Source organism: Colletes latitarsis, chromosome 10, assembly GCF_051014445.1.
Source record: "Colletes latitarsis isolate SP2378_abdomen chromosome 10, iyColLati1, whole genome shotgun sequence".
NCBI classification, from domain to species: Eukaryota; Metazoa; Arthropoda; class Insecta; order Hymenoptera; family Colletidae; genus Colletes; species Colletes latitarsis.
In genome coordinates this window covers 25,105,137-25,119,969 of record NC_135143.1, presented here as the reverse complement: position 1 = coordinate 25,119,969, position 14,833 = coordinate 25,105,137, and the positions used below count along the sequence as shown (strand labels likewise).

At 35.0% G+C, this 14,833-nt stretch overlaps 2 protein-coding genes across 2 annotated transcripts; one reads left to right on the top strand and one right to left on the bottom strand.

Annotated features, from left to right (window-relative positions):
- Positions 1 to 7: 7 nt before the first annotated feature.
- Positions 8 to 1,393, bottom strand: LOC143346177 (small lysine-rich protein 1). Its single transcript, XM_076774007.1, has one exon. The coding sequence runs from the start codon at positions 301 to 303 to the stop codon at positions 40 to 42; it is 264 nt and encodes an 87-aa protein (XP_076630122.1). The 5' UTR covers positions 304 to 1,393; the 3' UTR covers positions 8 to 39.
- A 213-nt stretch (positions 1,394 to 1,606) lies between these two features.
- On the top strand, positions 1,607 to 14,287 carry Hydr2 (abhydrolase domain-containing protein 2). The gene is made up of 7 exons (XM_076774006.1): positions 1,607 to 1,959; positions 7,511 to 7,683; positions 8,665 to 8,832; positions 9,540 to 9,726; positions 9,968 to 10,166; positions 10,259 to 10,409; positions 11,388 to 14,287. Exons 1-7 carry the CDS (start codon positions 1,805 to 1,807, stop codon positions 11,555 to 11,557), a joined length of 1,203 nt encoding a protein of 400 aa, XP_076630121.1. The 5' UTR covers positions 1,607 to 1,804; the 3' UTR covers positions 11,558 to 14,287.
- Positions 14,288 to 14,833: the final 546 nt, after the last annotated feature.

Genomic DNA, 14,833 nt, shown 5'->3' with positions numbered 1-14,833 from the left:
CCTTGTCTTAGTAATATCTGAATTATTCGAAATATTCATTCACTTCCTTCCCTTCTTCTTTTTCTTTTTTTGAGCCTCTGGCCATGGAAAACCTCTGCATTTTAGTACATCCATAATATTATGACAAGTGTAGTAAGCATTTTCCATGACTTCCTCATTGAAGATGTCCATCGAAAATTTTGCCCTTCCACCACTTTTTCGCGATCTTTTTGTTCCCTTGCTTTTACCGCCGTTATTATTTTTACCGTTTTTCCCATTTTTACCGTTATTTTTGGCGTTTTTCTTTTTACCCTTTCCTCGCATCTTTCTAACTGTCTTAGAACGTGAAGAATGGTGAAATTCTTATATCATCGCGCTTATATTCGCAGTGGTTGCTAACGCAGTCGGTTATTTCAATAATTGTTGCTACGTTTCGAAGTTATATCGATAATTTCAGTTCTATTTCTCGCAAGAAGGAATATAAGTTATCTAATGGAAAATTAGAAGATAAATATGCACGCAAGTATTTCTACGATACGACACGGTATACTTTAGTCAGAATTAAATTAAAGTTCGAAGTCCCAGTTTTTCTACGAACCCTTCCATTACTAGGGCGTAATGCAATTATGATAAACGAAAGAACTTTCGTTGTGGATCGAAACAATCAAACTTCACAGATTTCACTAGAAATATCTACTATACGCGTTATAAATGAAAACACGAACCGTAACTATCTTATAGTATTTCTAAATATATGAAACGCGTTCAAGTATATATTTAAATTGATCAACGATCTTCGTGTACGGCGTTGTCTTAAAAATTGGGTCGGAGTAGACTTTAAAGTCGCTCGTTCGATCTGTAGAAACTCGTTTTCAAATCGAGCAACTATCGAAATGTCGATTACGCGAATAGATCGAATGGCCTTGATCTTAACAACATCCTGAAGCATTCTTTCGAAATACTCGCGTGAAATTACAGGTCACTGACACAGGGACACGACATACGTATTTCTGATTTCTTTCCCGAGGAATCCGTAACCTCGAGGTAGATTCGAACGTGTCCCGATTTGAAAAGCGCATGGAAATGCTTTGCCTCGAAATTGCGATCGACTTCGTTCAATTATATTCCTGACCTTCGTGTTAATTAATTGCGTAAACAATACAAAGGACAGTGACTAACGTAACAGGTATAATTAAGGAATCGTTCGGCTATTAACCATTTTTCTTTTTTAATGCGCACAATTGTGGAACTGGTAATCGTGAAATAAATTTACACGCAGCTGTACATTAAAATTGAGAGGCGAACGTGAGAGAGTAGGGCTCTTTGCGTATGCGAAAGAAAGAAACGTTATAAATATATCTACTGCCCCATGGACTCTTTCGTGGCCTGTATTCGAGACATGGTCATCTAAAAATTTCACCTCTAATCGTGTGCCCATATTCTCCCTCCCTCTCTCTCCCTCTCTCTCTTTTTCTTTCCCCCTCCTTTTCTTCGTCCCTCTTTCTCTCTCCATTTGTATTGAAATTTCGAGCAGCGCGGACAGATGGAGGTTTCGCGAACTTAACTATTGATAGGCACGCGCAAATCGACCGTTAAGAAGTGCCGGTAAAACAAACGCGAAACAGTCGTGTACTGTCCCAGTCACGAGTATCTTGTTTCCGTGCACGGGTGAGAGGTAATCGGAGCCCCTTCGTAATTCCCGAGTGCATGTCGCTCGGTACAGTTCTACGCTTCTTTTCGCACATCGATTCCCGTGATCTTAGCACCGTAAGAGACACGCGAATAAAATAGAGAATCCGTCTCGACCGACGAGACGCAAGGAAAAATGTCTACGGCGCTTCTCGCCGTGTTCGCCGTGATCCTATGCATCCTGTTCAGGATATTAAACGTAAACAGTGCACCGCAGAAGCCGTTGATCGTTTGTCAGGATCAAACGTTTTTCACCACGATTCTTAAGATCGCACCGGTCATTGTAGAACCGTAAGTTTCCGTTTTCTTTTACATTTGTTTCTTCGACCATACGCATATTACAGATACGTGTAAATCCCTTCTTTTGTATTACGCCGAGAGAACGAAAGTGAGGTTAGGTCGCTCCAGGACGCCGGATATTTTTTGTACGTACCTATCTATAGATAAATTTTACTTAACTGCGCGTAAAAGCGACAGCCTTTCGTCGATCGATAACTCGTACGCGTTATACACTTTTTGTTTCTTACGACGAAAACGGTGTTGGGAAACGTTTTGTCGAAAATCGATAGTATCCGTGAAAACTGCCAGAAACGATCGAAAGGCGTATAATGATCGCATGGGTGTGATCTAGTTTTCACTAGTAGACGTTAGTAACCCTATCAGTCTTTCTAAATTCGTCTCGAGATATGCGACGTGAAAAATGCAATTGTCAATGCGACGGAGCGTACAACGAATCTTCAAATACCTCAATGTAATGTTTACGTTGTGTTTTATCTTTTGCACGAATAGTCGAACGCGATACATATATGGTAAACCATTCTGAAAAATGTCAGGTAATTTATAATATAATTATTTGTAAGAACTGTTGCGAATTAATCTGTAGTTTGAAGTATCAATGACAGTAAAGCGTATATTAAACAAAATTTATAAAATAATTTTTATATTTCTTTTTTATAAAATATAAAAGAAGAGATTGAGTTCAAATTAGGGCATTCTTTCGAAAAAGACGTGTCTTCAAAATAGACTTCCACGGCGAGTTTAATTGGTCACATTCGTTTGCTATCACTTTAAATGCTAGTTTACGATCACACTACTCACTTGTCTATGATAAATATTATTATTATTATTTCTTATCTTTATAAATCACCTTGTGTTTTCATTCCAAAAGGTATTCGTTTAAAAGGGTACATTTTTCGTCATACTTCACGCGATCAACAAACGATACAGATTGGAAAAGATAGCCAACCTATCATCGACATTATTCTTCCATTTCGGGAATTGCATAATGATTTGTTCTGTTCTTGGCTATGACCTCACTGTACAAGCCTGCATCATGGTTATCGAAAGATAGTGACTAACATTTACGTTATCTTTCAATGTGACAAATACAACCTAAGGTGTCTGACTCATGCTCGTTTGCTAATATCGATTTTTTATAGCTGTTTCGTAGACGGTACTCGAGATTTTAATTTCTACACTTTTCTAGACATTGTTATCTTAAGTGCATAACCCTTCTCACGCATTCATTAACGTCACGCGTATCGATATTGAATAATTACTGACAATTTAGCTAATACGATTCCATAAAGAGACTTCCTGTATTTAGCGAGCGATCATTTCCTAGCAATCTCGATGCTTTCGCTTTTACTTCCGCAAAAAGAATGAAATCCCTTTTTCTAATTGCACGTGGCGTAGTAGAGTCACATTCAACCAGTCGTTGTCGCGTAACTTATCATTTTGCGACAATCGAAAGCCATTGCGAAAATGAAACTTTGCCAAACAAATAACTACCCGACAGAGAAGCTGCGATTAATCAAAGTTTATTTTCTTTCTATTTTAAATAGATCAAATTTTTTATTTGTACGATCATGGAAGAAGTTTTAAAATTACATATACTATGTCTAGCTTTACAATTTATTTATTTGTACGAGTACTGGGTTATTCCTTTTCCCCCCCCAATTCTATCGGACGGCGGTTATGGAATGCAACGGAAATGTCACGTGATCCATTACCGTAACGCAGCGCAAAAGGAAAAACAAGCTGAATGTTCACTTTTGATCGATTGTGCCCTGACCATGACTGTGAATGGCTATAGGTGCTGTAAGAGCATATGAAAGATACAAAAGTCTACGTTTACATCGAGCGTAAACCGAGTCAAGGAAACGTCCGGAGCGATACTGGCGATACCGTTCATAATTAAAAACTAGTGTTATTACTTTATGCATAAATAATCGTTAAATTTTCTTGTCGTCGTCGTCACCGTAGAAATGTTTTCCATCGATTTGTAGGAAGTTCCAAGAGCTTGCAGATCGCATTGTAAATTGAATATTCATGAGAAATGATAAATTTCACTTTTTTCTAGTGCCTAAGAGTGCACAACGAAGAGTTTCACTCCGCACGCTAGTTTACAAATTTTATATATTTTAAAATATTCTAGAATTTTCAGTATTATACAAGCACATTTATATAACCGATTCATACGTTTCGACTCGATGTTCGAGTTTTTTTATTTACTTCGAAGTAAAAATTTTATAACCATGGCACCCTTACTTTTGTTTTCACTTGGAAACAAGACGATTTATCGTTGTCGTTAATTTATCTTTCCTTGTTTGTAAACGCCTCGTGAGCGTTGCGCTAATCATGGACTTCATTTCGAACGAGAAAACTGCGCGCCATTTTTTCGGATCTTTGAACCTAAACCGATCACGGTTATATAAAGTACTGTACACAAACGCAGAAGGAACTCGACGCGATTATCACTTTGCGGCGCGTATGAAAAGATGATGAACGAGCGCGAATGTTGCACACAAGAAAATTTCCGGACGAACATCGTCCATCGTGTCGTTGCACAACGCACACATCGACGTCGGACATGTTAAATGTTCCTCCGTGGTCTGAAGATCAAGATCGCATCCAGAATGCATTGTACTTTATCTTTTGAATTAGTTTCTTTGTCGACTACAAAAACCATGTTAAGGGTTGCGTCACCTTGTTAAAGACGAGATGGCATGTTAATGCATTTTTTATAATAATATTACACGACCATTATGAATGAATTTTTTTATTACGAACGAGACACACGATAAGCTTTAAATTGATACATTGAGCGGAATTCGTATAAACCCACTTCAAATTTTACAAATTTTTCCTCTTATTTGAAAGTAGAAAACTGGCAACATTGTCAGAAAGCTTTGTTTTGTTTACATGGCTTCAATCGTCAACGTTCCTATGTTTCAATTTGTTTAACTTACTTATATAGTCAAGAAACAGAGTAAATTATCCAGAAATTTCCATGGTGGACGTGTAATGATTTGGGGAGCATTTTCTTCAAACGGAAAACCAAAACTTTGTTTTATTAAGAGCAAAATAAATCCAGAAAAGTACGTCGACATGTTGGATGCAGCATTAATTCCATTTTTGAATTTATATTTCAACGAGACAACGCAGCGATCCACGTTTCAAAATATTCCCGCGATAAAAATCATATTTATTTAGGTGCGTTTATACGAATTTCGCTCACTGTATGATTAATGGTACGCGCTTGCCAAAATTGTAGTGGTTATAAAATATATCTAAGAAAATGCATTCTAATATATATATTCTAATAATATTCAGCGAATGTTATACGATTTGAAAACGTCAAATGTCATAAAAAAATATCTACGTAAGGGAACAAACCATTTAGCCTTCGATTGAACCAGTTCCTAGATGTGTATAGTTACAAACCGGACGAAGGACTTATTAAGAATGCATGTCAGAAACTCTAGTCATACGCATCAACACTTCCCGTACAGACTACTATTTTAGGTAACAGATTTTTGACATTACAGTGAATCTTCGGTTATTTCTATACTTTATTTATTTATTTAACTACTCTATATCGAAGTTCGTAAAACGTCATTGACCTATGTATTATTGTCTTGCCTCGACGCTTCTCTTAAGAATGGAAAAAAATGTTAATGAAATTTGTTATTCAAATGTACATAACATAGTCTCCGTGTTATGTCCTAGAAACGGTTTTACGATATATTTTTAATCTACCTGTTGCCCTAAGGCAGACATGTCAAACCTATTTTGGCCCGCGAGCCAATTTATATGTTGCTATCGTGCTGCGGGCTACCGACATACAATTATTTTAGAACAATAAAAAGAATTTTAAAAGCAATTTGTTTCAGTGCTCTAAAAACCGAAGATAACGGACAGGAAACAATTAACATAAAAATATCTAAAACGATGCGTTTAAACTGTATTGACTCAGTTTGATGAATTCTACTCTTAAAAGGTATTTTGATAATAGTATTCTAATAAAGAAATATACACCGTTCAAAGAAAGTCAGGAGTTTGCTATTAGATAATCAGAAACGTAACTAAATATCACAAATGAAACAAGTATATTTATTTTGTTAGCACATCCGCGGAAAATTTCATTTTCATTTCGGTAATTTCGACTTTGATCACTTGATAACTCGAGTGGCAATTTCTACTTATCGCTCTGTGCGGTGATTAATTAATCATTTCATGCGTGACTTGCGAAGCGAATTGTTCGGAACGCAAAAAAATGTGCAGATCAGCATAGAGAAAATTCATAAATCAGTTGGCCTCCGTCAATACGCGAGGTACGCCGTCTAGAAATCGTAAAATTTTACACCCGGTCTACTTTACGCGAAACAAAACAGAAGATAGTCCTTTCTTATCACTTGTTGTTCCCGTTATCGTAGTCTCCTAACACGGTTTATTTAAAGGCTAAAAAAAAAAAAATTATGGAGCGTAGCTTCTAAAGTTTAAACCCAGTTACCAACAAAAGGAAATCTTTGTAAGGAAAAGTCGGGCCGACGAACTGTTCGTTTCTATCGTGTTTCTAATGTAAAAGTGTATTTTACGTGATTTTAATGTTAGTAATCCTTCACGCGCTTATGCTCCACTGATCCACTCTGACTCTTTGCGCACTGCTATAAAGAGAGGTTTAATAATCTGTTACTGACGTTTGATGTTCCTTTCCACTCGTGGGGGTATATTTACTATCGCATAAATCATGGAAATTTTTACGGAAAGAGAGACACACTTTCACGCGGTGAACAACTGTTTCACGACACAATGCGTTAACCTGACTCGAGCGAAATCTGCACATTAACGTGAAACTAGATCGCAAGTCAAAAACTTAATTGTTCTGTGGCCGTGGCGTTCAAACTACTTCAAACGCGATATCCTCCCTAGGGGACGCGTGGCAATAATTAACCCACTAATGCACACATGTTATAAACACGCCGGGCCCCTTTGCCCTATTTATTATTTTTTGATCGTTATTATGCGAAGCTTTCTTACTCTAAATACAGTAGACACAATGGTTTTTACACTGTGAAAGTCGTTTTACTGTTTGGTTTTTTCTTATGGAAATATGTAGTTTCAGTTCAACGCGATATAATCCTGCAATATTTGAGGCCATACAAGGTCAAACATGAAAGAAACACTGTTTATAATAGATAAGGCTATACATCGTATTGAATATGATTCACTTTGCCCCATTATTGGGTGTACGAAGACTTGTTTACCTCAGTGTTTCTCACACTTCACCTTTTCGTGTATCCCCGATTTTATTAGAAGCCAATAAAGGATACAAAATGATATTCCGAATCAAGAGAATATATTTTAGATTAAATTATGTCGTAAATTTTGTTCAAGAGCAATACGAACGATATAAAAAAATGGTAATTGCTTATACCTCGACCCAATAACGTTTCGATCCTATATAGAATGTACTCACTTTGATAACAGTTAATATATATTGCCAGTTTGTATTGCGCAACGTTACGAAATATTGCATAATATTGTTCGTGCATTTCAGATATAAACCAACAAGATTATGGGGTTTCAGTGGCCACGTACAGACTATCATTCATAGTGTTATTGGGCACGTCCGTTGCCCTTGGCCGATTGGGGAACGAGTGTACATCGGACTTCCGGATAGTACAACTCTTACTTACGATCTTTATCAACCATTGTCGAATGATTACGAAGGTCAGTTTTCTCAATCGTAACTGAAGTATTGCAACGATGCGTTGCGAAAGAAATATGAAAAGAATGTTTATTTCTTTAGCTTCTATACGATTTGCGGAAACCTCTAATCCAGTGTTTCTCAAACTGGGATTTGGAAACACGTGTAATTAAAAAAAATGCTTCCCGTAATATTTTATTTCTATTAAAGGAGACTTTTAACCTCGAATATAAAACAAAAATCGGCGTTTCTTTAGGAATTTTTCTCAAACTCGTCAAACCGGTTTTGGCACGGGGACCGATTTGTACTTCGCTACTACCACACGAACCGCAAATCTACAATTGTTTTGAAACGGTAGAAAACATTTTAAAGGCCATTTTTCTTTCATCAAATTTGTAGAAGGAATATAGAGACTAACTGTGAAGCATATAAGGTGCCTGAGAGCTAATCGAGTCGAAGATTTTGTGATTATTTATGATATTTTAAATGAACGTAAATATTTACATATTTCAAAAGAGATTTTTGAATGAAGCGCAGATTTCGTCTTAATTGAATAACCGTACTATCAGTGTCAAGGAAGTATCGAAAGATAAAAGTGTAAAAATTTGGAATAAATTTATGTAAATTACCGAGAAACAACAAATTACAATTCTGTAATCAACGAGATACGATGATTTGAAAGAACAAGCATTGATTGGTCCTATCGGTCGAGGAATGTAAGTCTCGATGGACGTATTCTGTAGCATGGAAATGTACCGAGACAACGACTTCCAAACCTCAGATGCTTTATACGATATAATGAATAATTTATGAGATACTGTACAGTTGGAATTTCGTTAAAGGAATATTGCTTACAAGTATAATATCGCGATTGATTGTTCGGCGAATTCCTCGTGGAATTTCGTCGACATCAAAGGGAAATGACTGTGTATAAAATAAGAAGTAAACAGGCACGCCTATTTACATTCGTTTATCATAATACAAACGCGCACGTTTTCCCACAGATGATATTACGATTGCCATTTGCCCTGGGATCTGCAACAGTTCCGAAAGCGTTTACATCAGAACTTTCGTGCACTTTGTGCAGTGCCATGGATACCGATGCGCTGTACTTAACCACATCGGAGTTCTTTCCAGCGTGAAAGTCACCGCGCCACGAATATTTACTTACGGTACGTAAATAAAGATCATAATAAAGTGGAATGTAATTGTATGCATAATTATTTATATTCGGTTGTCAAGCTTGGTGCCCCCCTCCCCCTCCCTCACCCCCGATATGTTGGAGATAATTCCTAAGCGACTCTGAACGATCAATCCATCTTGATTCAACCAGTGGCGTGGTTAAACTATATACCGCCCCAGCCTTAGGTTTGCCCTCCCTCCTAGTATCCACAAATACAGTACACATTAAATATTATTAAACAAGAAGCTAGAACGTGCTTCGCGATTGAAACTGTTTTCTAAGAATAGTTGGATTAGTGTTTCCAGGCGTTGAAAGTACTCATTCCCCAGTGGTTATCTTTTACATTGTATATTATTGATACTCGAGATACGAAAACACTTGAAAACCTGATATTGCCCGGCGTTGTCACATAATAACTCGATTAATGTTGATGAGAAATATATTGCGTGTTCATGGAATGTACGATTTGAAAGAATTATTATTTTAAAATACATCTCGGATAGTAATGTTATCTTGGTCACTCAGATTGAAATATGTATATGCCTAAATGACTCCATTGGTTGGTATTCAGGAATGATACAATTTGCATCCAAGACCCTCAAGCGATATTAATATCCGAAGGATCTCGTCTTAGCTTTACGACCGAAACGTTAATTGAATTTATGATTAACTTTCTACCCAATCTAAACTTTACAGGACACACTGACGACTACAACGTGATGATACAGAGCCTGATAGAGAAGCACCCCAATACAAAAATAATTTGCATCGGGTTTAGCTTAGGCGGTAACCTGGTAACCAAGTATTTGGGAGAACGAGGCACGAATAAATTACCCAATATTATCGGAGGCATATCGATTTGTCAAGGATATAATGCACTCGAGTAAATATATATATACATTATATTTCATACTCTGTATGTGGTGTATACAGAGTGAATTACCTAAAACAGGTCACATAAATAATAATTTAACAATGGTTAGAACCAAGCAAGATCGGTTTAATGTATTTTTTTCTACCGCTACAAATAGGAAAATTATTCAGATAGCCTGTTTTAGATATCTCGCCTTGTGTAGCCGGTATAGCTCATTTGTAAATGATATTCATGAATGATCTCTGTTCAGAGGTACGAAGTTCCTACTTAACTGGCAAAACTTCCGACGTTTTTACCTCTACATAATGTCGGAGTCGGTGAAGAATATTATCCTCAAGCATAAGAATATATTACTATCCGAGGAAATTAAACAGAGGCATAATTTGAATGAACGAGACATCATTTCCGCAGCGACACTGCCGGAACTCGACGAAGCGTACACGAGAAAGGTAAAGTATATCATAATGAACCTATTGTGTACTTTATGAAATTTGAACGCGAAGAAAAAATTACGCATTTTATATCCTTGTCAACTGTTCAGGTGCATAACTTCAGATCTGTGACGGAAATGTACAAATGGAGTAGCTCTATTTTTTATCTTGAGAACATTGCAACGCCTATGGTATTTATTAATGCACTGGATGACCCCATTGTACCTGAAATGTTGCTGGAACCAATCAAAGAGCATGCCAGTAAGTATAAATAGTTTTCCTTTTTATGTATAGTTACGAACAGTTCCAGGGTACTGTAGTAGTGCATTATATTGTAATACTACTGAATTTAATTACACGAAATTAATGTAGAAAGTAAATCGTTACGACACGCAGTAGTTAATTAAAACTTATAAGATTTCTTTCAAATATATTACGATAGCACGATAAGATCTTTTTTTAATTGTGAGTATAATATTTATATATATGGCATGCCACATTGATTGACCTGTACAAATATTATTGACATTATTATTAGTAACATCAATAAATAGTTCAGATAAGCAGACTTTCAGAAAGGCCATCACATCGCCTTTGGGGTAGGTACATAAATATGTATGATATACATATACAACTATTACATTCATTTGAGTATCATTTTTAAGAAGTTAACAATGTATGCTGTTTTCCTGCTTTCATATGCAGAGTTTCTTATGTGAATTATGCGGACGGTAAGGTGTTAATGTTGTTAATTATATTTTTTTTTTAATTTTAAAGGCCTCTGTAAGCACACCAGGGGCACATTCCCCTTTTACCCTTGTCTTGTCACGGTCCTGCACTGAATGACTAATATTAATTCAATGCCATTGTCGTGTTTTCTGAAGTTACAATAAAAAAAAACATGCGTAAACTGTTATCTATGACCGAGTCATGATCTCCATTTGGTATCGTTTGGAAAACCCAATTAATTTTATCTGAAACGTTTATCGATATCAGTAATAATTGCGATGGTATTTGCGCGGATAGATTAAAATTTTATACCCTAGCACTTGTCGTCGGTATGAAACATTAAAGATGTTAATGCAATGTGATTAAAGCAAAATTAAATTCGTTAACTAAGTTTCGTTCGAAAATGTAGTCTAAAGCAATTTGTAAACTTCTCTCGGAAGTCTTGAATTTTAGAAACTGTTCAGTTCGTCATTAATTATTTTGTATATTGACTATCGTTTTCTATTTCAGAAAAACACCCTAACACTTTGTACATAGAATTGGCTCATGGAGGTCACTTGGGATTCTACGAAGGAGGTCTTTTATATCCAAACCCAGTAACATGGTTGGACCGTACGCTGGTGTCCCTAGTAGGTTCGCTTACATTAGCACACGCGGACAAATCTCTAAAAACCTCTTAACCTAATTCTATATCATTGTCGCGATCGTATTGTAAGTAAACCATTCTAAACTGGCGCAGCTCATACCCGTGATCTTGTTCGATGATCTCGTGTTCGGCCTTGCTTCGGAGCATCGACGGAAGAAATGGAAACATGTTAAACGTGAAATATGGAGTATAACACGGTCTCACGATTCGTGAGATGTTAATTTTTGTAATCGCAAATACAAGCGACAAAGTTCAGTTAAGAGAGAAACGGTATATGTATATTATATTTTTGAAGGCCGCCTTAAAAAATTCATCGTTCCAACAGGAGCGAATTTTATTTACCAACTTTCTAAAACTGTAGCACAACGCTCTTGATAACAATTTATTTTTCCTCGGTGTCTTAATCATTGACGCTTCATACTCAGGGATCTTTAACAATGCGATTTGATAACGAAAAATTGGTAAAAAATCATGTGGTAGATATGATCGATTGTAGGAATGCTCGAATGCGACCATCATCGCAAGGTGAATTAATAAAAATCCGATACAAAATGTAGAAACGAATGCGTCGATGTCAGACTAAGTTTTAGGACCCATGGAAAACAGTAAATCCATTTTTTATAAACCCGAGAAAATTACAAATTTTATTATATTTCATATTAAAACCACTATCTAATACGAACAATCTAACATATATTAATGAATGTAATAAATTATTTTAGTACATTTACAAAAATAATAGAAGGTTTTATTTAATCATATTAATATTATAAAATAAAAACTTTTGTTATTTTTGTAAATGTACTAAAATAATTTATTACACTCTAAATATATAAAACATAGTAAAATATTGTTTTTGAATTTAAAAAGTAGTATATTTTCAGGATGTGCTATCATTTTGTCGCATACCGGTAATATCGTAACATAGGTAACTATCGGCCTCATTTGCTCTAGAAAAATTCTGTTCACATATCTTGTGTTCAATGATAAGGAACTGTCGCTAATTTGTAACTAACAGAATATCAACTTTATTAATACGGAAAATATGTTAAGAAGTATAATTTTTCTATGATTGTATCCTTAATGGCTAGTAGTTCAATTACTTAATAAGGTGTTTGTAGCTCTTTCAGTTGTTTGTTCTACAAAATATTCACTTAATATATTTTCCTATTAATGAAGTTCATATATCAAACGTAATACATAACCATTTTTTCACAAAGCAACATATTTATAATCAAACAGAGAAATGTTCTCTCAATGAACTTTGATATTTTATTGTCTGATTAGATTGACTTAAAGGGGATTACATTGAGCATTGAAAAGAATATACGGCAATTGGTTTAAACAAATTATTTGTGTAAGCGTAGACCGGACAAATGTTGATATTCGAAAGTAAGAACCGAAACTTTAATTTCATATAGAAAATCATGGTCCAATTATAATATTATTAAGCAAAGAAGAAACTTTCAAACTTAGAAACGATCGATGTAACTTAAACTTTGATACTAAGACAAAGCATCGTAATATAAAAAATAATCAGAAATCGTTTAATATTCTCTAACTTTCTATAAATGTCATTCATGGTATACATGATCATCTTCATAAAATAACATAAGACAATAGTCTAACAGACATTTGCGCAGCAAGAAGATAAGTACACAATTACCTAAGTATGTTAAAGATAATTTCTGAATTTTAATTATTTATTCTTAGCGTTAATCCGATGAGTGCAGTTAATTATTATTAAGTCTTTGTTTTGCTATTGTCAATATTTTTGTGAACTATAATTTTGGAGCTATATGCAGCCTTATGTATATTAATGCCAATAAAGTCACAAAAATTGTATGTGTGGCACATTAAAATACTTGCCATACATGGGCTTATCAGTGTTAAATTCACACATCAGCGTGGAATTGGGCCACATTAGTACATTGTTAGTAGAACTCGTTTAATTTATAAAGTACCATAAAATGTATCAGTACGCACCCATTAACATCTCAATGGTAGCATACTGTACAGTGTCGAATAAAAATTAAGTTACTAAAATTTCACAACCAATCAACTAATATGGACCAATCCTGCGCGGGACTGATCCATAAAGTATTAAAAAATGAATGGGATTAAACAGAGAACTGCAAATCACTACAAAATTTAATACATGCGCACATTTGTGAATTTAGTTAATTCTTTGAATTATTATAATTTATTTACCATATTATCATTTTAAATAATATATATGCTTACGTAGTACGCGACATATTCATTATCATGCTGATTACTATACTGTGCTATCGATCAACAATTTGCTTCAGTGATTCTAAACCATCGAGCGTCGAATAAGTATTGACTAGCGACTGAAAGACCACAATTATGTGTATTCGAAACTGAACAGCTATCTAGTTATGTAAACATGAGGTACTTGTAACAAACAGTGTCTTAGGCTAAATTCTGCTAACATAATTATGCCTGAAATCGATTCTGTTGTGTTTGCAAAGTTTTTCCTTCGACAAACAGATTGGAGGAGGACTGAGAAAACCTACCGAGACTATTTTCTGTTAAATTGACGCAATATAACTTGTTAATATATTAGGCGATTAGCGTTAGAGATAGATGTTAAGGACGTTTTATATTTCATCAGTTCAACTAAGATTTGCGACTTTCGAGATACTGCATTTTTTGTCACATAATTTGTCTGCATTGAAACTGAATTGTTTTCATGGAATTTCGTCGTTAATAAATTCGTTCCATACTTGTTTATATATAATGGTTAAACTGTGACTTTACAATATATAACAACTATGAATATTTATTTCCTATTGAAATATCTACCCTTTGTACACAAGTGTTGCTACAAAAGCGGCTACGAAACTTTTTCCCCAAACTCGCGTGCTATTGTTGTAATACTCTAATAATCTATGACCAAATAAATTTTCATTGACATATTGTACAAAAAGACAATCTACATAATTTGATTGTTTTACAATATTTGTTGAATTAATTTCTCCCAAAAATATGGTACATTTCTTTTCTTTCCATTTCTGTTTCTGTTTCTGTTTCTGATATTCTTATTGGAAAGAGGAATTTAGAATAAGAATAATAACTTCTTTAGATGAATTGTCTATTTTCTTTTTCATATTTTATATTTATGTTTACCAACATTACTTAAGTTTTGTATCTAAGGAATTAAGCTTCTAAGTTTTGGTGTTACTTGCAACATTACAAACAAGCTATAGAAAGCAATCATAGTGCTTATTATGATAGGAAATGAAATTACAGGCCAAGAGTTAAGTATCAATCGATTAATTTCATT